The sequence below is a fragment of the Saimiri boliviensis genome, chromosome 4 (assembly GCF_048565385.1).
Source record: "Saimiri boliviensis isolate mSaiBol1 chromosome 4, mSaiBol1.pri, whole genome shotgun sequence".
NCBI classification, from domain to species: Eukaryota; Metazoa; Chordata; class Mammalia; order Primates; family Cebidae; genus Saimiri; species Saimiri boliviensis.
Genome location: NC_133452.1, coordinates 131,534,434 through 131,548,049, shown reverse-complemented (window position 1 = coordinate 131,548,049; position 13,616 = coordinate 131,534,434). Strand labels below are relative to the sequence as shown.

General features: G+C 50.5%; 2 protein-coding genes across 2 annotated transcripts; one reads left to right on the top strand and one right to left on the bottom strand.

The window, feature by feature from the left end:
* Nucleotides 1-4,242: 4,242 nt before the first annotated feature.
* HSPA1L (heat shock protein family A (Hsp70) member 1 like) lies at nt 4,243-10,030 on the bottom strand. Its single transcript, XM_003944329.4, has 2 exons — nt 9,935-10,030; nt 4,243-6,918 (listed from the first exon to the last, which is right to left on the bottom strand). The coding sequence occupies exon 2, from the start codon at nt 6,903-6,905 to the stop codon at nt 4,980-4,982; it is 1,926 nt and encodes a 641-aa protein (XP_003944378.1). The 5' UTR covers nt 6,906-6,918; nt 9,935-10,030; the 3' UTR covers nt 4,243-4,979.
* A 542-nt stretch (nt 10,031-10,572) lies between these two features.
* On the top strand, nt 10,573-13,008 carry HSPA1A (heat shock protein family A (Hsp70) member 1A). Its single transcript, XM_039467589.2, has one exon. It carries the CDS (start codon nt 10,801-10,803, stop codon nt 12,724-12,726), a length of 1,926 nt encoding a protein of 641 aa, XP_039323523.1. The 5' UTR covers nt 10,573-10,800; the 3' UTR covers nt 12,727-13,008.
* The last annotated feature ends 608 nt before the right edge of the window (nt 13,009-13,616 follow it).

The window sequence follows — 13,616 nt, the reverse complement described above, 5'->3', positions numbered from 1 at the left end:
TTTAAAAAATGTTGAGGAGTCCCAGAGATCAGGAGGACCTGGAGCACAAATCTTGGTTTTATAAAAGGTTCCCAATAAATACATTTCTCCAAAGGAGCCAACCTCAATCTCCACATTTCTTTTCTTTTCTTTTTTTTTTTTTTTTTTTTTTTTGAGATGGAGTTTCCCTCTTGTTGCCCAGGCTGGAGTGCAATGGCATGATCTTGGTTCACCGCAACCTCCACCGCCTGGGTTCAAGTCATTCTCCTGCCTCAGCATCCCAAGTAGCTAGGATTACAGGCATGTACCACCATGCCCCGCTAATTTTGTATTTTTAGTAGAAACAGGGTTTTTCCATGTTGGTCAGGCTGGTCTTAAACTCCCGACCTCAAGTGATCCACCCGACTCAGTCTCCCAAAGTGCTGGGATTAGCCAGGCATGAGCCACCTATTCTCCACATTTCTTACACACTTTTTGCCAAGACTGTCCTGTAAAGGACAGAGTAAAACTAAACAGACTGTGGCTCACAAATAATCCATTCTAATATTTTACTGCCAAATGTTTCAAACACAAATGGACAGAAATGCACAGTTACATATTATTCTAACTCATGTCCTCCAACTTTTTATAAATATGTATTATGACACAGGTCACTTTTTTTTTTTTTTGAGACAGAGTCTCACTCTGTCTGCCAGGCTGGAGTGCAATGCCACAATCGGCTCACTGCATCTCTGCCTCCAGGGTTCGAGCAATTTTCCTGCCTCAGCCTCTGGAGTAGCTGGGACTACAGGCATATGCCACCTGTAATCCCAGCACTTTGGGAAGCTGAGGCAGGTGGATCATCTGAGGTCATGAGTTTGAGACCAGCCTGGCCTACATGGTGAAACCCTGTCTCTATTAAAAACCCGAAAATTGGCTGGGCATGGTGACGAGCGCCTGTAATCCCAACTACTCAGGAGGTTGAGGCAGGAGAATCACTTAAACCCGGGAGGAAGAGGTTGCAGTGAGCTGAGATTCCGCCTTTGCACTCCAGCCTGGGCAACAAAAGTGAAACTCCGTCTTAAAAAAAGAGAAGAAATGGGCCGGGCGCGGTGGCTCAAGCCTGTAATCCCAGCACTTTGGGAGGCCGAGGCGGGTGGATCACAAGGTCGAGAGATCGAGACCAACCTGGTCAACATTGTGAAACCCCGTCTCCACAAAAAATTAGCTGGGCATGGTGGCGCGTGCCTGTAATCCCAGCTACTCAGGAGGCTGAGGCAGGAGAATTGCCTGAACCCAGGAGGCGGAGGTTGTGGTGAGCCGAGATCGCGCCATTGCACTCCAGCCTGGGTTAACAAGAGCGAAACTCCGTCTCAAAAAAAAAAAAAAAAAAAAAAAAAAAAGAGAAGAAGAAATATTTTCTGCATGTAATGGATGTAAAAATGAGCTCTGTAATAATAATAATGAGCTGTATTGACACATTTAGTGCTGCTTTATAGAATCCTTCTATATAACCATAAAGTAGTTTGTAGTAGGAGGAATGCCTAGAGCAGTCACAGAACAGAAGCAGTACATGGGAAAACAGCCAGACCAGGACAAGAACCAAAGAACTAGGCAGTGGCATCCCTGCCTGAAAGGGCATATGCTGTATGGCAGGCTTGGAGCAAGAGCCTCTCCTCCTGATAAAGGAGTTGTAGTACCTTGCATCCAGTTCCTGTGGAAAGTAGGCCTCAGGCTTGAGATCCTGGAAATAACCGAGGGAGAAGAACCCCACTGGTGTGACCGGTCACAGCAGCTGTACACCCTGTCAGTCTTTTCTCCCTTTTGTGCTAGCTCAAATCATCCTCCCATAAATATCTTAAGAGAAGAACACAGCCCAGGCACAGTGGCTCACACCTGTAATCCTAGCACTTTGGGACGCCGAGGCAGGTGGATCACAAGGTCAAGAGATCGAGACCATCCTGGTCAACATGGTGAAACCCCATCTCTACTAAAAATACAAAACATTAGCTGGGCATGGTGGTGCGTGCCTGTAATCCCAGCTACTCAGGAGGCTGAGGCAGGAGAATTGCCTGAACCCAGGAGGCAGAGGTTGTGGTGAGCCGAGATCACGCCATTGCACTCCAGCCTGGGTAACAAGACTGAAACTCTGTCTCAAAAAAAAAAAAAAAAAAAGAAAAAGAAATATTTTGAATTCTCCAGCCTCTGTAGGGTTGTAGGGGCCCCACAGGGTTGTGGGGTGTCCCTTATGCTGTGCTGAGGTGCAGGATCTGAGAAGAGACAGGATGCTGAAGAACTGGTGAAGAGCATCTGGACACGGGGGGGCCATGCAACCTATGAGCGGAGATCATCGAGAGCCCCGCATGACCAGGAACATATGTATTTATTAAGTACAAGTAGAGGGCAGGGTCGTGAGGTCATCATCTATAGGCTTACTAATAGGGCATACATAATCATGTGAGTCACAAGCGAGGGGGCCACCCCATTATGTCACCTGGGCAGAGAGGTGGGCCGTGCACAGTAGGGAACCATGCTGTACACAGTAGTAGAGTGTCGTGTACAGAAAAAGCAGTCCACCCCCATTAGGTCACCGAGGCAAGGAGGTGAGCTGTGTGCAACAGTTCTTATCTGGGGGCTGGAGACTTCAAGGGATTTCTGATAGAAGGATACTGTAAGCTTAATGCAGTGGAAGCTGACAGACTTGTGCTCTTAAGATATTTATGGGAGGATGATTTGAGCTAAAACAGAAGCGAGAAAAGACTGACAGGGTGTACAGCTGCTGTGACCGGTCATACCAGAGGGGTTCTTCTCCCTCAGTTATTTCCAGGATCTCAGGCCTGAGGCCTACTTTCCACAGGAACTGGATGCAAGTACTACAACTCCTTTATCAGGAGGAGAGGCTCTTGCTCCAAGTCTGCCATACGTCGTATGCCCTTTTAGGCAGAGATGCCACCACCTGGGTCTTTGGTTCTTGTCCTGGTCTGACTTTTCCCATGTACTGCATCTGTTCTGTGACTGCTCTAGGCATTCCTCCTACTACAAACTACTATATGGTTATATGGAAGAATTCTATAAATCTGCACTAAATGTATCAGTACAGTTCCAACTATAATACTTATGATTATATAGAAAGATTATATAGAACTAAGTATGCTAGATATAAGTATTAAGTATGATTATATAAGCTAGAGATATGTAAGCAGTAAGTTATAATTCAGACACTAATTCCATAAACTAATATGTGATTATATGTAAAGGATTATATAAAGGAAATAGCTGAGAAATAACACTATATACTAAGATATTCTTCAGGCACGAATTGTTCCTGGGGTCTGGACAGTTCTCCTTCCTCGGTGCCCATGGGGGTGTGTTACCCACAAGCCCCCAGATAAGAAGTGTTGCACACCACCTGTTGCACACAGCTCACCGCCTTGCTTCGGTGACCTAATGGGGGTGCACCCCTTTTTCTGTACACGACACTCTACTACTGCACATGGCATGGCCCCCTACTGCCCACAGCCCACCTCTCTGCCCAAATGACATAATGGGGTGGCCCTCTCACTTGTGACCCATGTGATTATGTTTGCCCTATTACTAAGCCTATAGATGATGACCTCACTCACGACCCAGCCCTCTGCTTGTACCTAATAAATACAGATGCTCCTGGGCATTTGGGTCTCTCACTGATCTCTGCTCACAGGTGGCGTGGCCCCCCAAGTCCAGATGCTCTTCACAAGTTCTTCAGTGTCCTGTCTCTTTACTTCTTGGATCCTGCACCTCGGCACAGCATAAGGGGCACCCCAAGACTCTGTGAGGCCCTACAGCCCTACATCCCTCCACCCCAAGTTGAGTGCTAAACACCAAAACCAGCCTGTAACTGATTACAAGCAGTTATAGTTTGCAACCTATTCCATCTGGGCCAAAGGTGTCTGAGGATCAAAAATTATGAGACTAATTGAAACAATGAGCTCATGAAAATTCAAATTCTGCCGGGCACGGTGGCTCACGCCTGTAGTCCAAGCACTTTAGGAGGCTGAGGCGGGTGGATCACAAGGTCAAGAGATCGAGATCATCCTGGTTAACATGGTGAAACGCCGTCTCTACTAAAAATACAAAAAATTAGCTGGGCATGGTGGCGCGTGCCTGTAATCCCAGCTACTCAGGAGGCTGAGGCAGGAGAATTGCCTGAACCCAGGAGGCGGAGGTTGCGGTGAGCCGAGATTGCGCCATTGCACTCCAGCCTGGGTAACAAGAGCAAAACTCCGTCTCAAAAAAAAAAAAGAAGAAAATTCAAATTCTTTACCCTTACCAGTTTAATCATTCATAATTAGCTCACAATCAGAGAACACATACTCTCTCCATGAATTCTCCCTTTCGAGGTACCTTCACAGCCTAAAGATAACAGAAGTGGGCCGGGCGCAGTGGCTCAAGCCTGTAATCCCAGCACTTTGGGAGGCCGAGGTGGGTGCATCACAAGGTCAAGAGATCGAGACCATCCTGGTCAACATGGTGAAACCCCGTCTCTACTAAAAATACGAAAAATTAGCTGGGCATGGTGGCGCCTGCCTGTAATCCCAGCTACTCAGGAGGCTGAGGCAGGAGAATTGCCTGAACCCAGGAGGCGGAGGTTGCGGTGAGCCGAGATCACGCCATTGCACTCCAGCCTGGGTAACAAGAGTGAAACTCCGTCTCCCAGAAGTGATTTCCTCTAGGAACAAATTTACTGATTGACAGATAAGCATCCACACAGGAAGAAGAATGTTAGGGTGGCTGGAAATAACAGACATTCAAATGCATCACATGGTTTAAAGAGGGGCCTAGTTTTACTGAGTCCATTCCAGAGTCAGAAACAGGATGTTAGGGAGTGTGATAGATGGTGCATTAGACTCCTCCTGAAGAATCCCTAAGGGATGGTAACTTAGGTTCAAGTCCAGTCAAGTCAAGAATAATAATGATGTTTGAAGATAAGGGGAATGAAATACATATAGAGGCATCCTAGGATGCTCCAGTTCCAGAAAGGATTAATCTACTTCTTCAATTGTGGGGCCTGTGGTAGGCCCTCCAGGCATATATCCAGTTCCACAGGTAGGCCCAGTGCATCCTCCTTGGTAGAGTTTTGTGATGATGGGGTTACATATCTGCTCCAATTCCTTTCTCTTATGATCAAACTCATCTTTCTCTGCCAGTTGATTGGCCTCCAGCCATGAAAGAACTTCTTTGCATTTATCCAGTATTTTCTTTTTATCAGACTCACTAATCTTGCTCTTCAAACCTTCATCACTCACAGCACTCTTCATGTTAAAAGCATAGGATTCTAAGGCATTCTTTGCAGCAATTTTCTCCCTTTGGACCTCATCTTCAGCTTTATATTTCTCAGCATCCAGAACCATGCGCTCAATCTCCTCCTTGCTCAGGCGGCCCTTGTCATTGGTGATGGTGATCTTGTTGGCCTTGCCCGTGCTCTTGTCCATGGCCGTGACGTTCAGGATGCCATTGGCATCAATGTCAAAGGTCACCTCGATCTGAGGAACTCCCCTGGGTGCTGGAGGGATTCCAGTCAGGTCAAAGCGCCCCAGCAGGTTGTTGTCCTTGGTCATGGCCCTCTCGCCCTCATACACCTGGATCAGCACCCCGGGCTGGTTGTCTGAGTAGGTGGTGAAGATCTGTGTCTGTTTGGTGGGGATGGTGGAGTTGCGCTTGATCAGGACAGTCATCACGCCCCCGGCTGTCTCCAGCCCCAGCGACAGTGGAGCCACATCCAGCAGCAGCAGGTCCTGTACCTTCTCAGACTTGTCCCCCATTAGGATGGCTGCCTGCACCGCCGCCCCATATGCTACTGCTTCATCAGGGTTGATGCTCTTGTTGAGATCACGTCCATTAAAGTGGTCCTGAAGCAGCCGCTGCACCTTGGGGATGCGGGTAGACCCCCCTACTAAAACAATGTCATGGATTTTAGCCTTATCCATCTTGGCATCCCGAAGAGCTTTTTCTACAGGCTCCAGGGTGCCCCTAAACAGGTCTGCACACAACTCTTCAAATCGAGCTCTGGTGATGGATGTGTAGAAGTCAATGCCTTCATAAAGTGAATCAATTTCTAGGTTGGCCTGGGTGCTGGACGACAGAGTCCTCTTGGCCCTCTCACAGGCGGTGCGCAGCCGCCTTACGGCTCGCTTATTCTGGCTGATGTCCTTCTTGTGCTTCCTCTTGAACTCTTCTACGAAGTGGCTCACAAGCCTGTTGTCAAAGTCCTCCCCACCCAGGTGGGTGTCCCCAGCAGTGGCCTTTACCTCAAAAATCCCATCATCTATGGTCAGAATTGACACATCAAATGTGCCTCCACCCAGATCAAAGATCAAGACATGTCGTTCTCCTTGACCTCCTTTATCTAAACCATAGGCAATGGCAGCGGCTGTGGGCTCATTGATGATTCTCAGCACATTGAGTCCAGCAATCACACCTGCATCCTTGGTGGCCTGACGTTGAGAGTCATTGAAATAGGCTGGCACAGTAATCACTGCATTGGTGATAGGGTGGCCCAAAAAAGCCTCAGCAGTCTCCTTCATCTTAGTCAGTACCATCGAAGAGATCTCCTCAGGGTAGAAAGCTTTATTCTCCCCTTTGTAGGACACAAGCACTTTGGGCTTGCCTCCTTCATTGATCACTTGAAAAGGCCAAAGTTTCATATCTGATTGCACAACAGGATCATTAAATTTCCTTCCAATCAGACGTTTGGCATCAAAGACAGTGTTCTGGGGATTCATGGCCACCTGGTTCTTGGCTGCATCCCCGATGAGCCGCTCAGTGTCTGTGAAGGCCACGTAGCTGGGGGTGGTGCGGTTGCCCTGGTCGTTGGCGATGATCTCCACCTTGCCGTGCTGGAACACTCCCACGCAGGAGTAAGTGGTGCCCAGGTCGATGCCTATGGCGATTCCCTTGGCAGTAGCCATGGTTCTCTGAGGCCTATGGAGAAATAATGAGATATGGTTTTGGCAGATTGCTTTTCAATGTTATTTATTTTTTTGAGACAGGGTCTTTCTCTGTCACCTCGATTGGAGTGCAGTGATGCAGTCATGGCTCACTGCAGCCTTGAACTCCTGGCTTCAGAGATCTTCCTGCCTCAGCCTCCAGAGTAGCTGGAGACATCGTGCCTGGAAAATTTTCTTTTTTTTTTTTTTTTCTTTGAGATGGAGTCTTGCTCTCTTGCCCAGCCTGGAATGCAGTGGTGAGATCTAGGCTCACTGCAACCTCGACCTCCTGAGTTCAAGCGATTCTCCTGTCAGCCTCCCGAGTAGTTGGGATTACGGGGGCACCACCATACCCGGCTAATTTTTGTGTTTTTAGTAGAGATGGGGTTTCAGTTTCATTATGTTGGCCAGGCTGGTCTTGGACTCCTGACCTCAGGTGATCCGCCTACCTTGGCCTCCCAAAGTGCTAGGCATACAAGAGTGAGCCACTGTGACCTGCCATCTGCCTGGCTAATTTTTAAATGTTGTGTACAGACGGGGTCTCACTATGTTGCTCAAGGTAGTCTCAAACTCCTAGGCTGAAACGATCCTCCTGCCCCAGCCTCCCCAAGTACTGTGATTATAGGAGTGAACACCTTACCTGGCCTATTTTTTATTATGGTAAAATACATTCAAAATATACCTTTTTTTTTTTTTTTTTTTTTTTTGAGAGAGTCTTACACTGTCGCACAGGCTGGAGTGCAGTGGCGCAATCTTTGCTCACTGCAACCTCTGCCTCCTGGGTTCAAGCAATTCTTCTGCCTCAGCCTCCCAAGTAGCTGGGATTACAGGCGCCTGCCACCACACCTGGCTAATTTTTTGTATTTTTGGTAGAAATGGGGTTTCACTATGTTGGCCAGGCTAGAAAATATACCATCTGAACCATTTTTAAGTGTATAGTTTGGTAGTGAGTTCAATCACAGTGGTGTTCAACCAATTTCTAGAATTCCGTTCATCTCATAAAACTGAAGAGGTATACTCATTAAGCAACTCCGATTTTCCCCTCCCCTCAGCCCTTGGTAACTACCATTCTTTTCTCTCACTTTTTTAGAGACAGGGTCTTATTTTGTCATGCAAGTTGCACTGCAGTGGTTATGATCATGGTTTACTGCAGTCTTGATCTCCCAGGCTCAAGTAATCCTTTCGTCTAAGCCTCCCAAGTAGCTGGGACCACAGACAAATGCCACCACACCCAGCTAATTTAATTTTTTGTAGAGACAGGGTCTCTCTATGTTGCCCAGGCTAGTTTCCAACTCCTGGGATCAAGGAAACCTCCTCCTGCTTCCGATTTACTGAGTGTTAGGATTATACACTGGAGCCAAGGCACCTGACCTTTTTTTTTCTATCACTATGAATGTGACTAATCTTGTAACTTCATATAAGTAGAATTATACAATATTTGTCCTTTTGTGACTTTGCTTACTTCACTTAGCTTATGTGTACAAGTTTCATCCATGTTGTAACATGTCAGAATTTCCTTCCTAAGGCTGAGGAATATTTATTATATTTACATGCCACATTTTCTTTTTTGAGACGGAGTTTCACTCTTGTCACACAGACTTGAGTGCAATGGTATGGTCTTGACTCACTGCAAACTCTGCCTCCCAGATTCAAGCGATTCTCCTGCCTCAGCCTCCTGAGTAGCAGGGATTACAGGAGCCTACCACCAGGTCCAGCTAATTTTTTGTATTTTTAGTAGAGATGGGGTTTCACTGTGTTGAACAGGCTGGTCTCCGACTCTTGACCTCAAGTGATCCACCTACCTTGGCCTCCCAAAGTCCTGGGAATACAGGCGTGGCTGGAGCCACCACTCCCAGACACCCAGCCTTTTATTTTTTTACTTTTTGAGATGGGAGTCTTGCTCTGTCACCCAGGTTGGAGTGCAGTGGCGTGATCCCAGCTCACTGCAACCTCCACCTCCTGGGTTCAAGCAATTCTCCTACCTCAGCCTCCCGAATAGCTGGGACTTACAGGCGTACGCTACCACACTCAGAAAATTTTTGGTTTAAGCCTGAGGTTTGGGGGCCTTGGCTGACACGGGATAGAGGAGTGCTTGTATTTTAGTACAGACAGAGTTTTACTATGTTGGCCAGACTGGTCTGGAACTCCTGACATCAAGTGATCCGCCCACCTCGGCCTCCCGAAGTTCTGGGATTACAGACATGAGCCACCACGCCCGGCCTATATACTACAATTTGCTTATCCATCTCCCGATGGACACAGGTTACTGAATAATGTTGCTATGAACAAACCTATACAAATATATGGAGACGCTACTGTCATGGTATGGTGCTTTTTGGACAGGGTAGACAAAAGCATTCTCAGCTACTCAAAGGAGGTGGGAAGCAAGTAGCTGTATATTGTTTTCAATTTCCCAGGGGACCTGATTCTACTGTCCTGTTCCTATGTCTGGGATATATTTTATTGTGGGATTCTATCTGTTTATGACCCAAGAGTTGTGTACATTCTCGTCTCTTCAAGAGACATCAGCCTCTACACTCGAGTTTTGCTGCCTTCTAGGAATACTATCCTCTATTAGGAGTTCATCGGCAGTAAATTCAGGCCAGGCTGAAAATGGCTGCTAGAAACCCAATCAAGCCCTCGGCTTTTCTCAAAAGAGATGGCACTCCATACAGTATCTCCTTCTCCTAAATAAAGCCCCTGTACTCTAGAGACAATAACCGCTTAATAAAGGGTTTAGGGTCTACCCCTCCCCACGCCCGCAGAGTCCTAGGCTACACTCCCTTCCCCGCCTCCCCGATGCCCCGCCTCCCCATACCCCGCCTCCCTCATTCCGGCAGCTCTGACCGATCTCGGCCATCTTAGCTTTCCCCCAGGGCTCCTCCTTCCCGTAGCAGCGAACGCCCCCATACCTCAGGCTTAAACAAACTAGGGAACTTTCCAGTACTTTCCCAAACAAGGACCTACTGGGCCTTGCAGGTTCAGGATCAATCAGATCCTTACTGGCTCACCTAGTCTTGCGACGCCTTTGCTTCCCTTTGGAAACGTTCAGATTACGGAGCCCGGCGAGTAGGTGGGAGCTCCCTCAATATCAAACTCCACAGCCGGCGTCCCCCCACCCCCCACCCCGCCCCTCACTGCAAATTTGAGCCGGCTCCAACTCAGTCATCTTATTCCAAACTGGCCCATGAGGTCAGAGAAAGCGTCTCCATTGTAACGTGGCTGGGCGTCGTCAACACAAACGACCCCACCCTGCCCTGGACGCACGTCATCCGCTCTCCACACCATCCCCCGGCCCACAACTGCGCAGGCCCAGCAAGCCCACCAAAATTACAAGCCCAGAGCCCACCCTTCCTGTCAATTAGGCGCTGAAGGGCAGGCGGCCCGCGTCGCCATGGAGACAAACACTCGTCCCACCGCCACGCCCCCTTTCTCTCAGGGCCCCGTCCCCTCCAGTGAATCCCAGAAGAATCTGGAGAGTTCTGAGCAGGGGGCGGCACCCTGGCCTCTGATTGGTCCAAGGAAGGCTGGGGGCAGGACAGGAGGCGAAACCCCTGGAATATTCCCGACCTGGCAGCCTCATCAGCTCGGTGATTGGCTCAGAAGGGAAAAGGCGGGCCTCCGCTACGACTTATAAAAGCACGGGGGCGCGCGGTCAGGAAAACCGCTAGCCTCACAGGCAGTCGTGGCTTCCTTCCGCGCTCTCTGAGAGCCACTCTCGCGGTCCCAAGGCTTCCCAGAGCGAACCAGTGCGGTTCCAGGCAGCGGCGCGTAGACTTTCCGGCGTCCGGAAGGAGCGAGCTCTCGTCGCGGATCCCGTCCGCCGTTTCCAGGCCCGAATCTCAGAGGAGCGCAGCAGACAGAGCAGGGCACCGGCATGGCCAAAGCCGCGGCGATCGGCATCGACCTGGGCACCACCTACTCCTGCGTGGGGGTGTTCCAGCACGGCAAGGTGGAGATCATCGCCAACGACCAGGGCAACCGCACCACCCCCAGCTACGTGGCGTTCACGGACACGGAGCGGCTCATCGGGGATGCGGCCAAGAACCAGGTGGCGCTGAACCCGCAGAACACCGTGTTTGACGCGAAGCGGCTGATCGGCCGCAAGTTCGGCGACCCGGTGGTGCAGTCGGACATGAAGCACTGGCCGTTCCAGGTGATCAACGACGGAGACAAGCCCAAGGTGCAGGTGAGCTACAAGGGGGAGACCAAGGCGTTCTACCCCGAGGAGATCTCGTCCATGGTGCTGACCAAGATGAAGGAGATCGCCGAGGCGTACCTGGGCTACCCGGTGACCAACGCGGTGATCACCGTGCCGGCCTACTTCAACGACTCGCAGCGCCAGGCCACTAAGGATGCGGGGGTGATCGCGGGGCTCAACGTGCTGCGGATCATCAACGAGCCCACGGCCGCCGCCATCGCCTACGGCCTGGACCGAAGCGGCAAGGGGGAGCGCAACGTGCTCATCTTTGACCTGGGCGGGGGCACCTTCGACGTGTCCATCCTGACCATCGACGACGGCATCTTCGAGGTGAAGGCCACGGCTGGGGACACCCACCTGGGTGGGGAGGACTTTGACAACAGGCTGGTGAACCACTTCGTGGAGGAGTTCAAGAGGAAACACAAGAAGGACATCAGCCAGAACAAGCGAGCCGTGAGGCGGCTGCGCACCGCCTGCGAGAGGGCCAAGAGGACCCTGTCGTCCAGCACCCAGGCCAGCCTGGAGATCGACTCCTTGTTTGAGGGCATCGACTTCTACACGTCCATCACCAGGGCGAGGTTCGAGGAGCTGTGCTCGGACCTGTTCCGAAGCACCCTGGAGCCCGTGGAGAAGGCTCTGCGCGACGCCAAGCTGGACAAGGCCCAGATCCACGACCTGGTCCTGGTCGGGGGCTCCACCCGCATCCCCAAGGTGCAGAAGCTGCTGCAGGACTTCTTCAACGGGCGCGACCTGAACAAGAGCATCAACCCCGACGAGGCTGTGGCCTACGGGGCGGCGGTGCAGGCGGCCATCCTGATGGGGGACAAGTCCGAGAACGTGCAGGACCTGCTGCTGCTGGACGTGGCTCCCCTGTCGCTGGGGCTGGAGACGGCCGGGGGCGTGATGACTGCCCTGATCAAGCGCAACTCCACCATCCCCACCAAGCAGACGCAGATCTTCACCACCTACTCCGACAACCAGCCCGGGGTGCTGATCCAGGTGTATGAGGGCGAGAGGGCCATGACCAAGGACAACAACCTGTTGGGGCGCTTCGAGCTGAGCGGCATCCCTCCGGCCCCCAGAGGCGTGCCGCAGATCGAGGTGACCTTCGATATCGACGCCAACGGCATCCTGAACGTCACGGCCATGGACAAGAGCACGGGCAAGGCCAACAAGATCACCATCACCAACGACAAGGGCCGCCTGAGCAAGGAGGAGATCGAGCGCATGGTGCAGGAGGCCGAGAAGTACAAGGCGGAGGACGAGGTGCAGCGCGAGAGGGTTTCAGCCAAGAACGCCCTGGAGTCGTACGCCTTCAACATGAAGAGCGCCGTGGAGGATGAGGGGCTCAAGGGCAAGATCAGCGAGGCGGACAAGAAGAAGGTGCTGGACAAGTGTCAGGAGGTCATCTCGTGGCTGGACGCCAACACCCTGGCCGAGAAGGACGAGTTTGAGCACAAGAGGAAGGAGCTGGAGCAGGTGTGTAACCCCATCATCAGTGGACTGTACCAGGGTGCGGGTGGTCCCGGACCTGGGGGCTTTGGGGCTCAAGGCCCCAAGGGAGGGTCTGGGTCAGGCCCCACCATTGAGGAGGTGGATTAGGGGCGTTTCCAAGATTGCTGTTTTTGTTTTGGAGGCTCAAGTCTTTGCATTTCCTATTTCTGTTTGTCAGTTCTCTGTTTCCTGTGTTTGCAAGGTTGCAATTTTACTGGTGAAATACTGAATGTAACTTTTTTGGTGAAGTACTGAACTTGCTTTTTCCAGTCTCTACATGTAGAGATGTATTCATACTGCCATCTTTTGACCATTTCTTCTTTGTAATACACTGAACTCAGGCCATTTTTTAAGTTGGTTATTTCAGAGTAAATAAATAATTCAAGTGATGCTTTGTGTTCCTTTTATTTTGTCGTCAGTAGGGTCTGCATAGGTTATCTTTCTCATAGCATCTAAAACTGAATGATATTTTTTCTTGCAGTAAGGGCAGAATTTGCAGAAGCATGTGATCCATTTGTGCTGGACAAATAGATCAGTAAAGCTTGATTCTGGCTGGGAGCAGGAGTGGTGTCTCAAGCCTGTAATCCCAGCACTTTGGGAGGCTGAAGTGGGTGGATCACTTGAGGTCAGGAGACCAACCTGGCTAATATAGTGAAACCTCCTCTCTGTTAAAAAACAACAACAGCCGGGCGCGGTGGCTCAAGCCTGTAATCCCAGCACTTTGGGAGGCCGAGGCGGGTGGATCACAAGGTCGAGAGATCGAGACCATCCTGGTCAACATGGTGAAACCCCGTCTCTACTAAAAATACAAAAAATTAGCTGGGTATGGTGGCGCATGCCTGTAATCCCAGCTACTCAGGAGGCTGAGGCAGGAGAATTGCCTGAACCCAGGAGGCGGAGGTTGCGGTGAGCTGAGATTGCGCCATTGCACTCCAGCCTGGGTAACAAGAGCGAAACTCTGTCTCAAAAAAAAAATTAAAAAATGGCAAAAATTAACC

Bases quoted from the DNA above. Each gene is read 5' to 3' on its own strand.
- HSPA1L (XM_003944329.4), bottom strand. From the start codon at position 6,905: ATGGCTACTGCCAAGGGAATCGCCATAGGCATCGACCTGGGCACCACT.
- HSPA1A (XM_039467589.2), top strand. From the start codon at position 10,801: ATGGCCAAAGCCGCGGCGATCGGCATCGACCTGGGCACCACCTACTCC.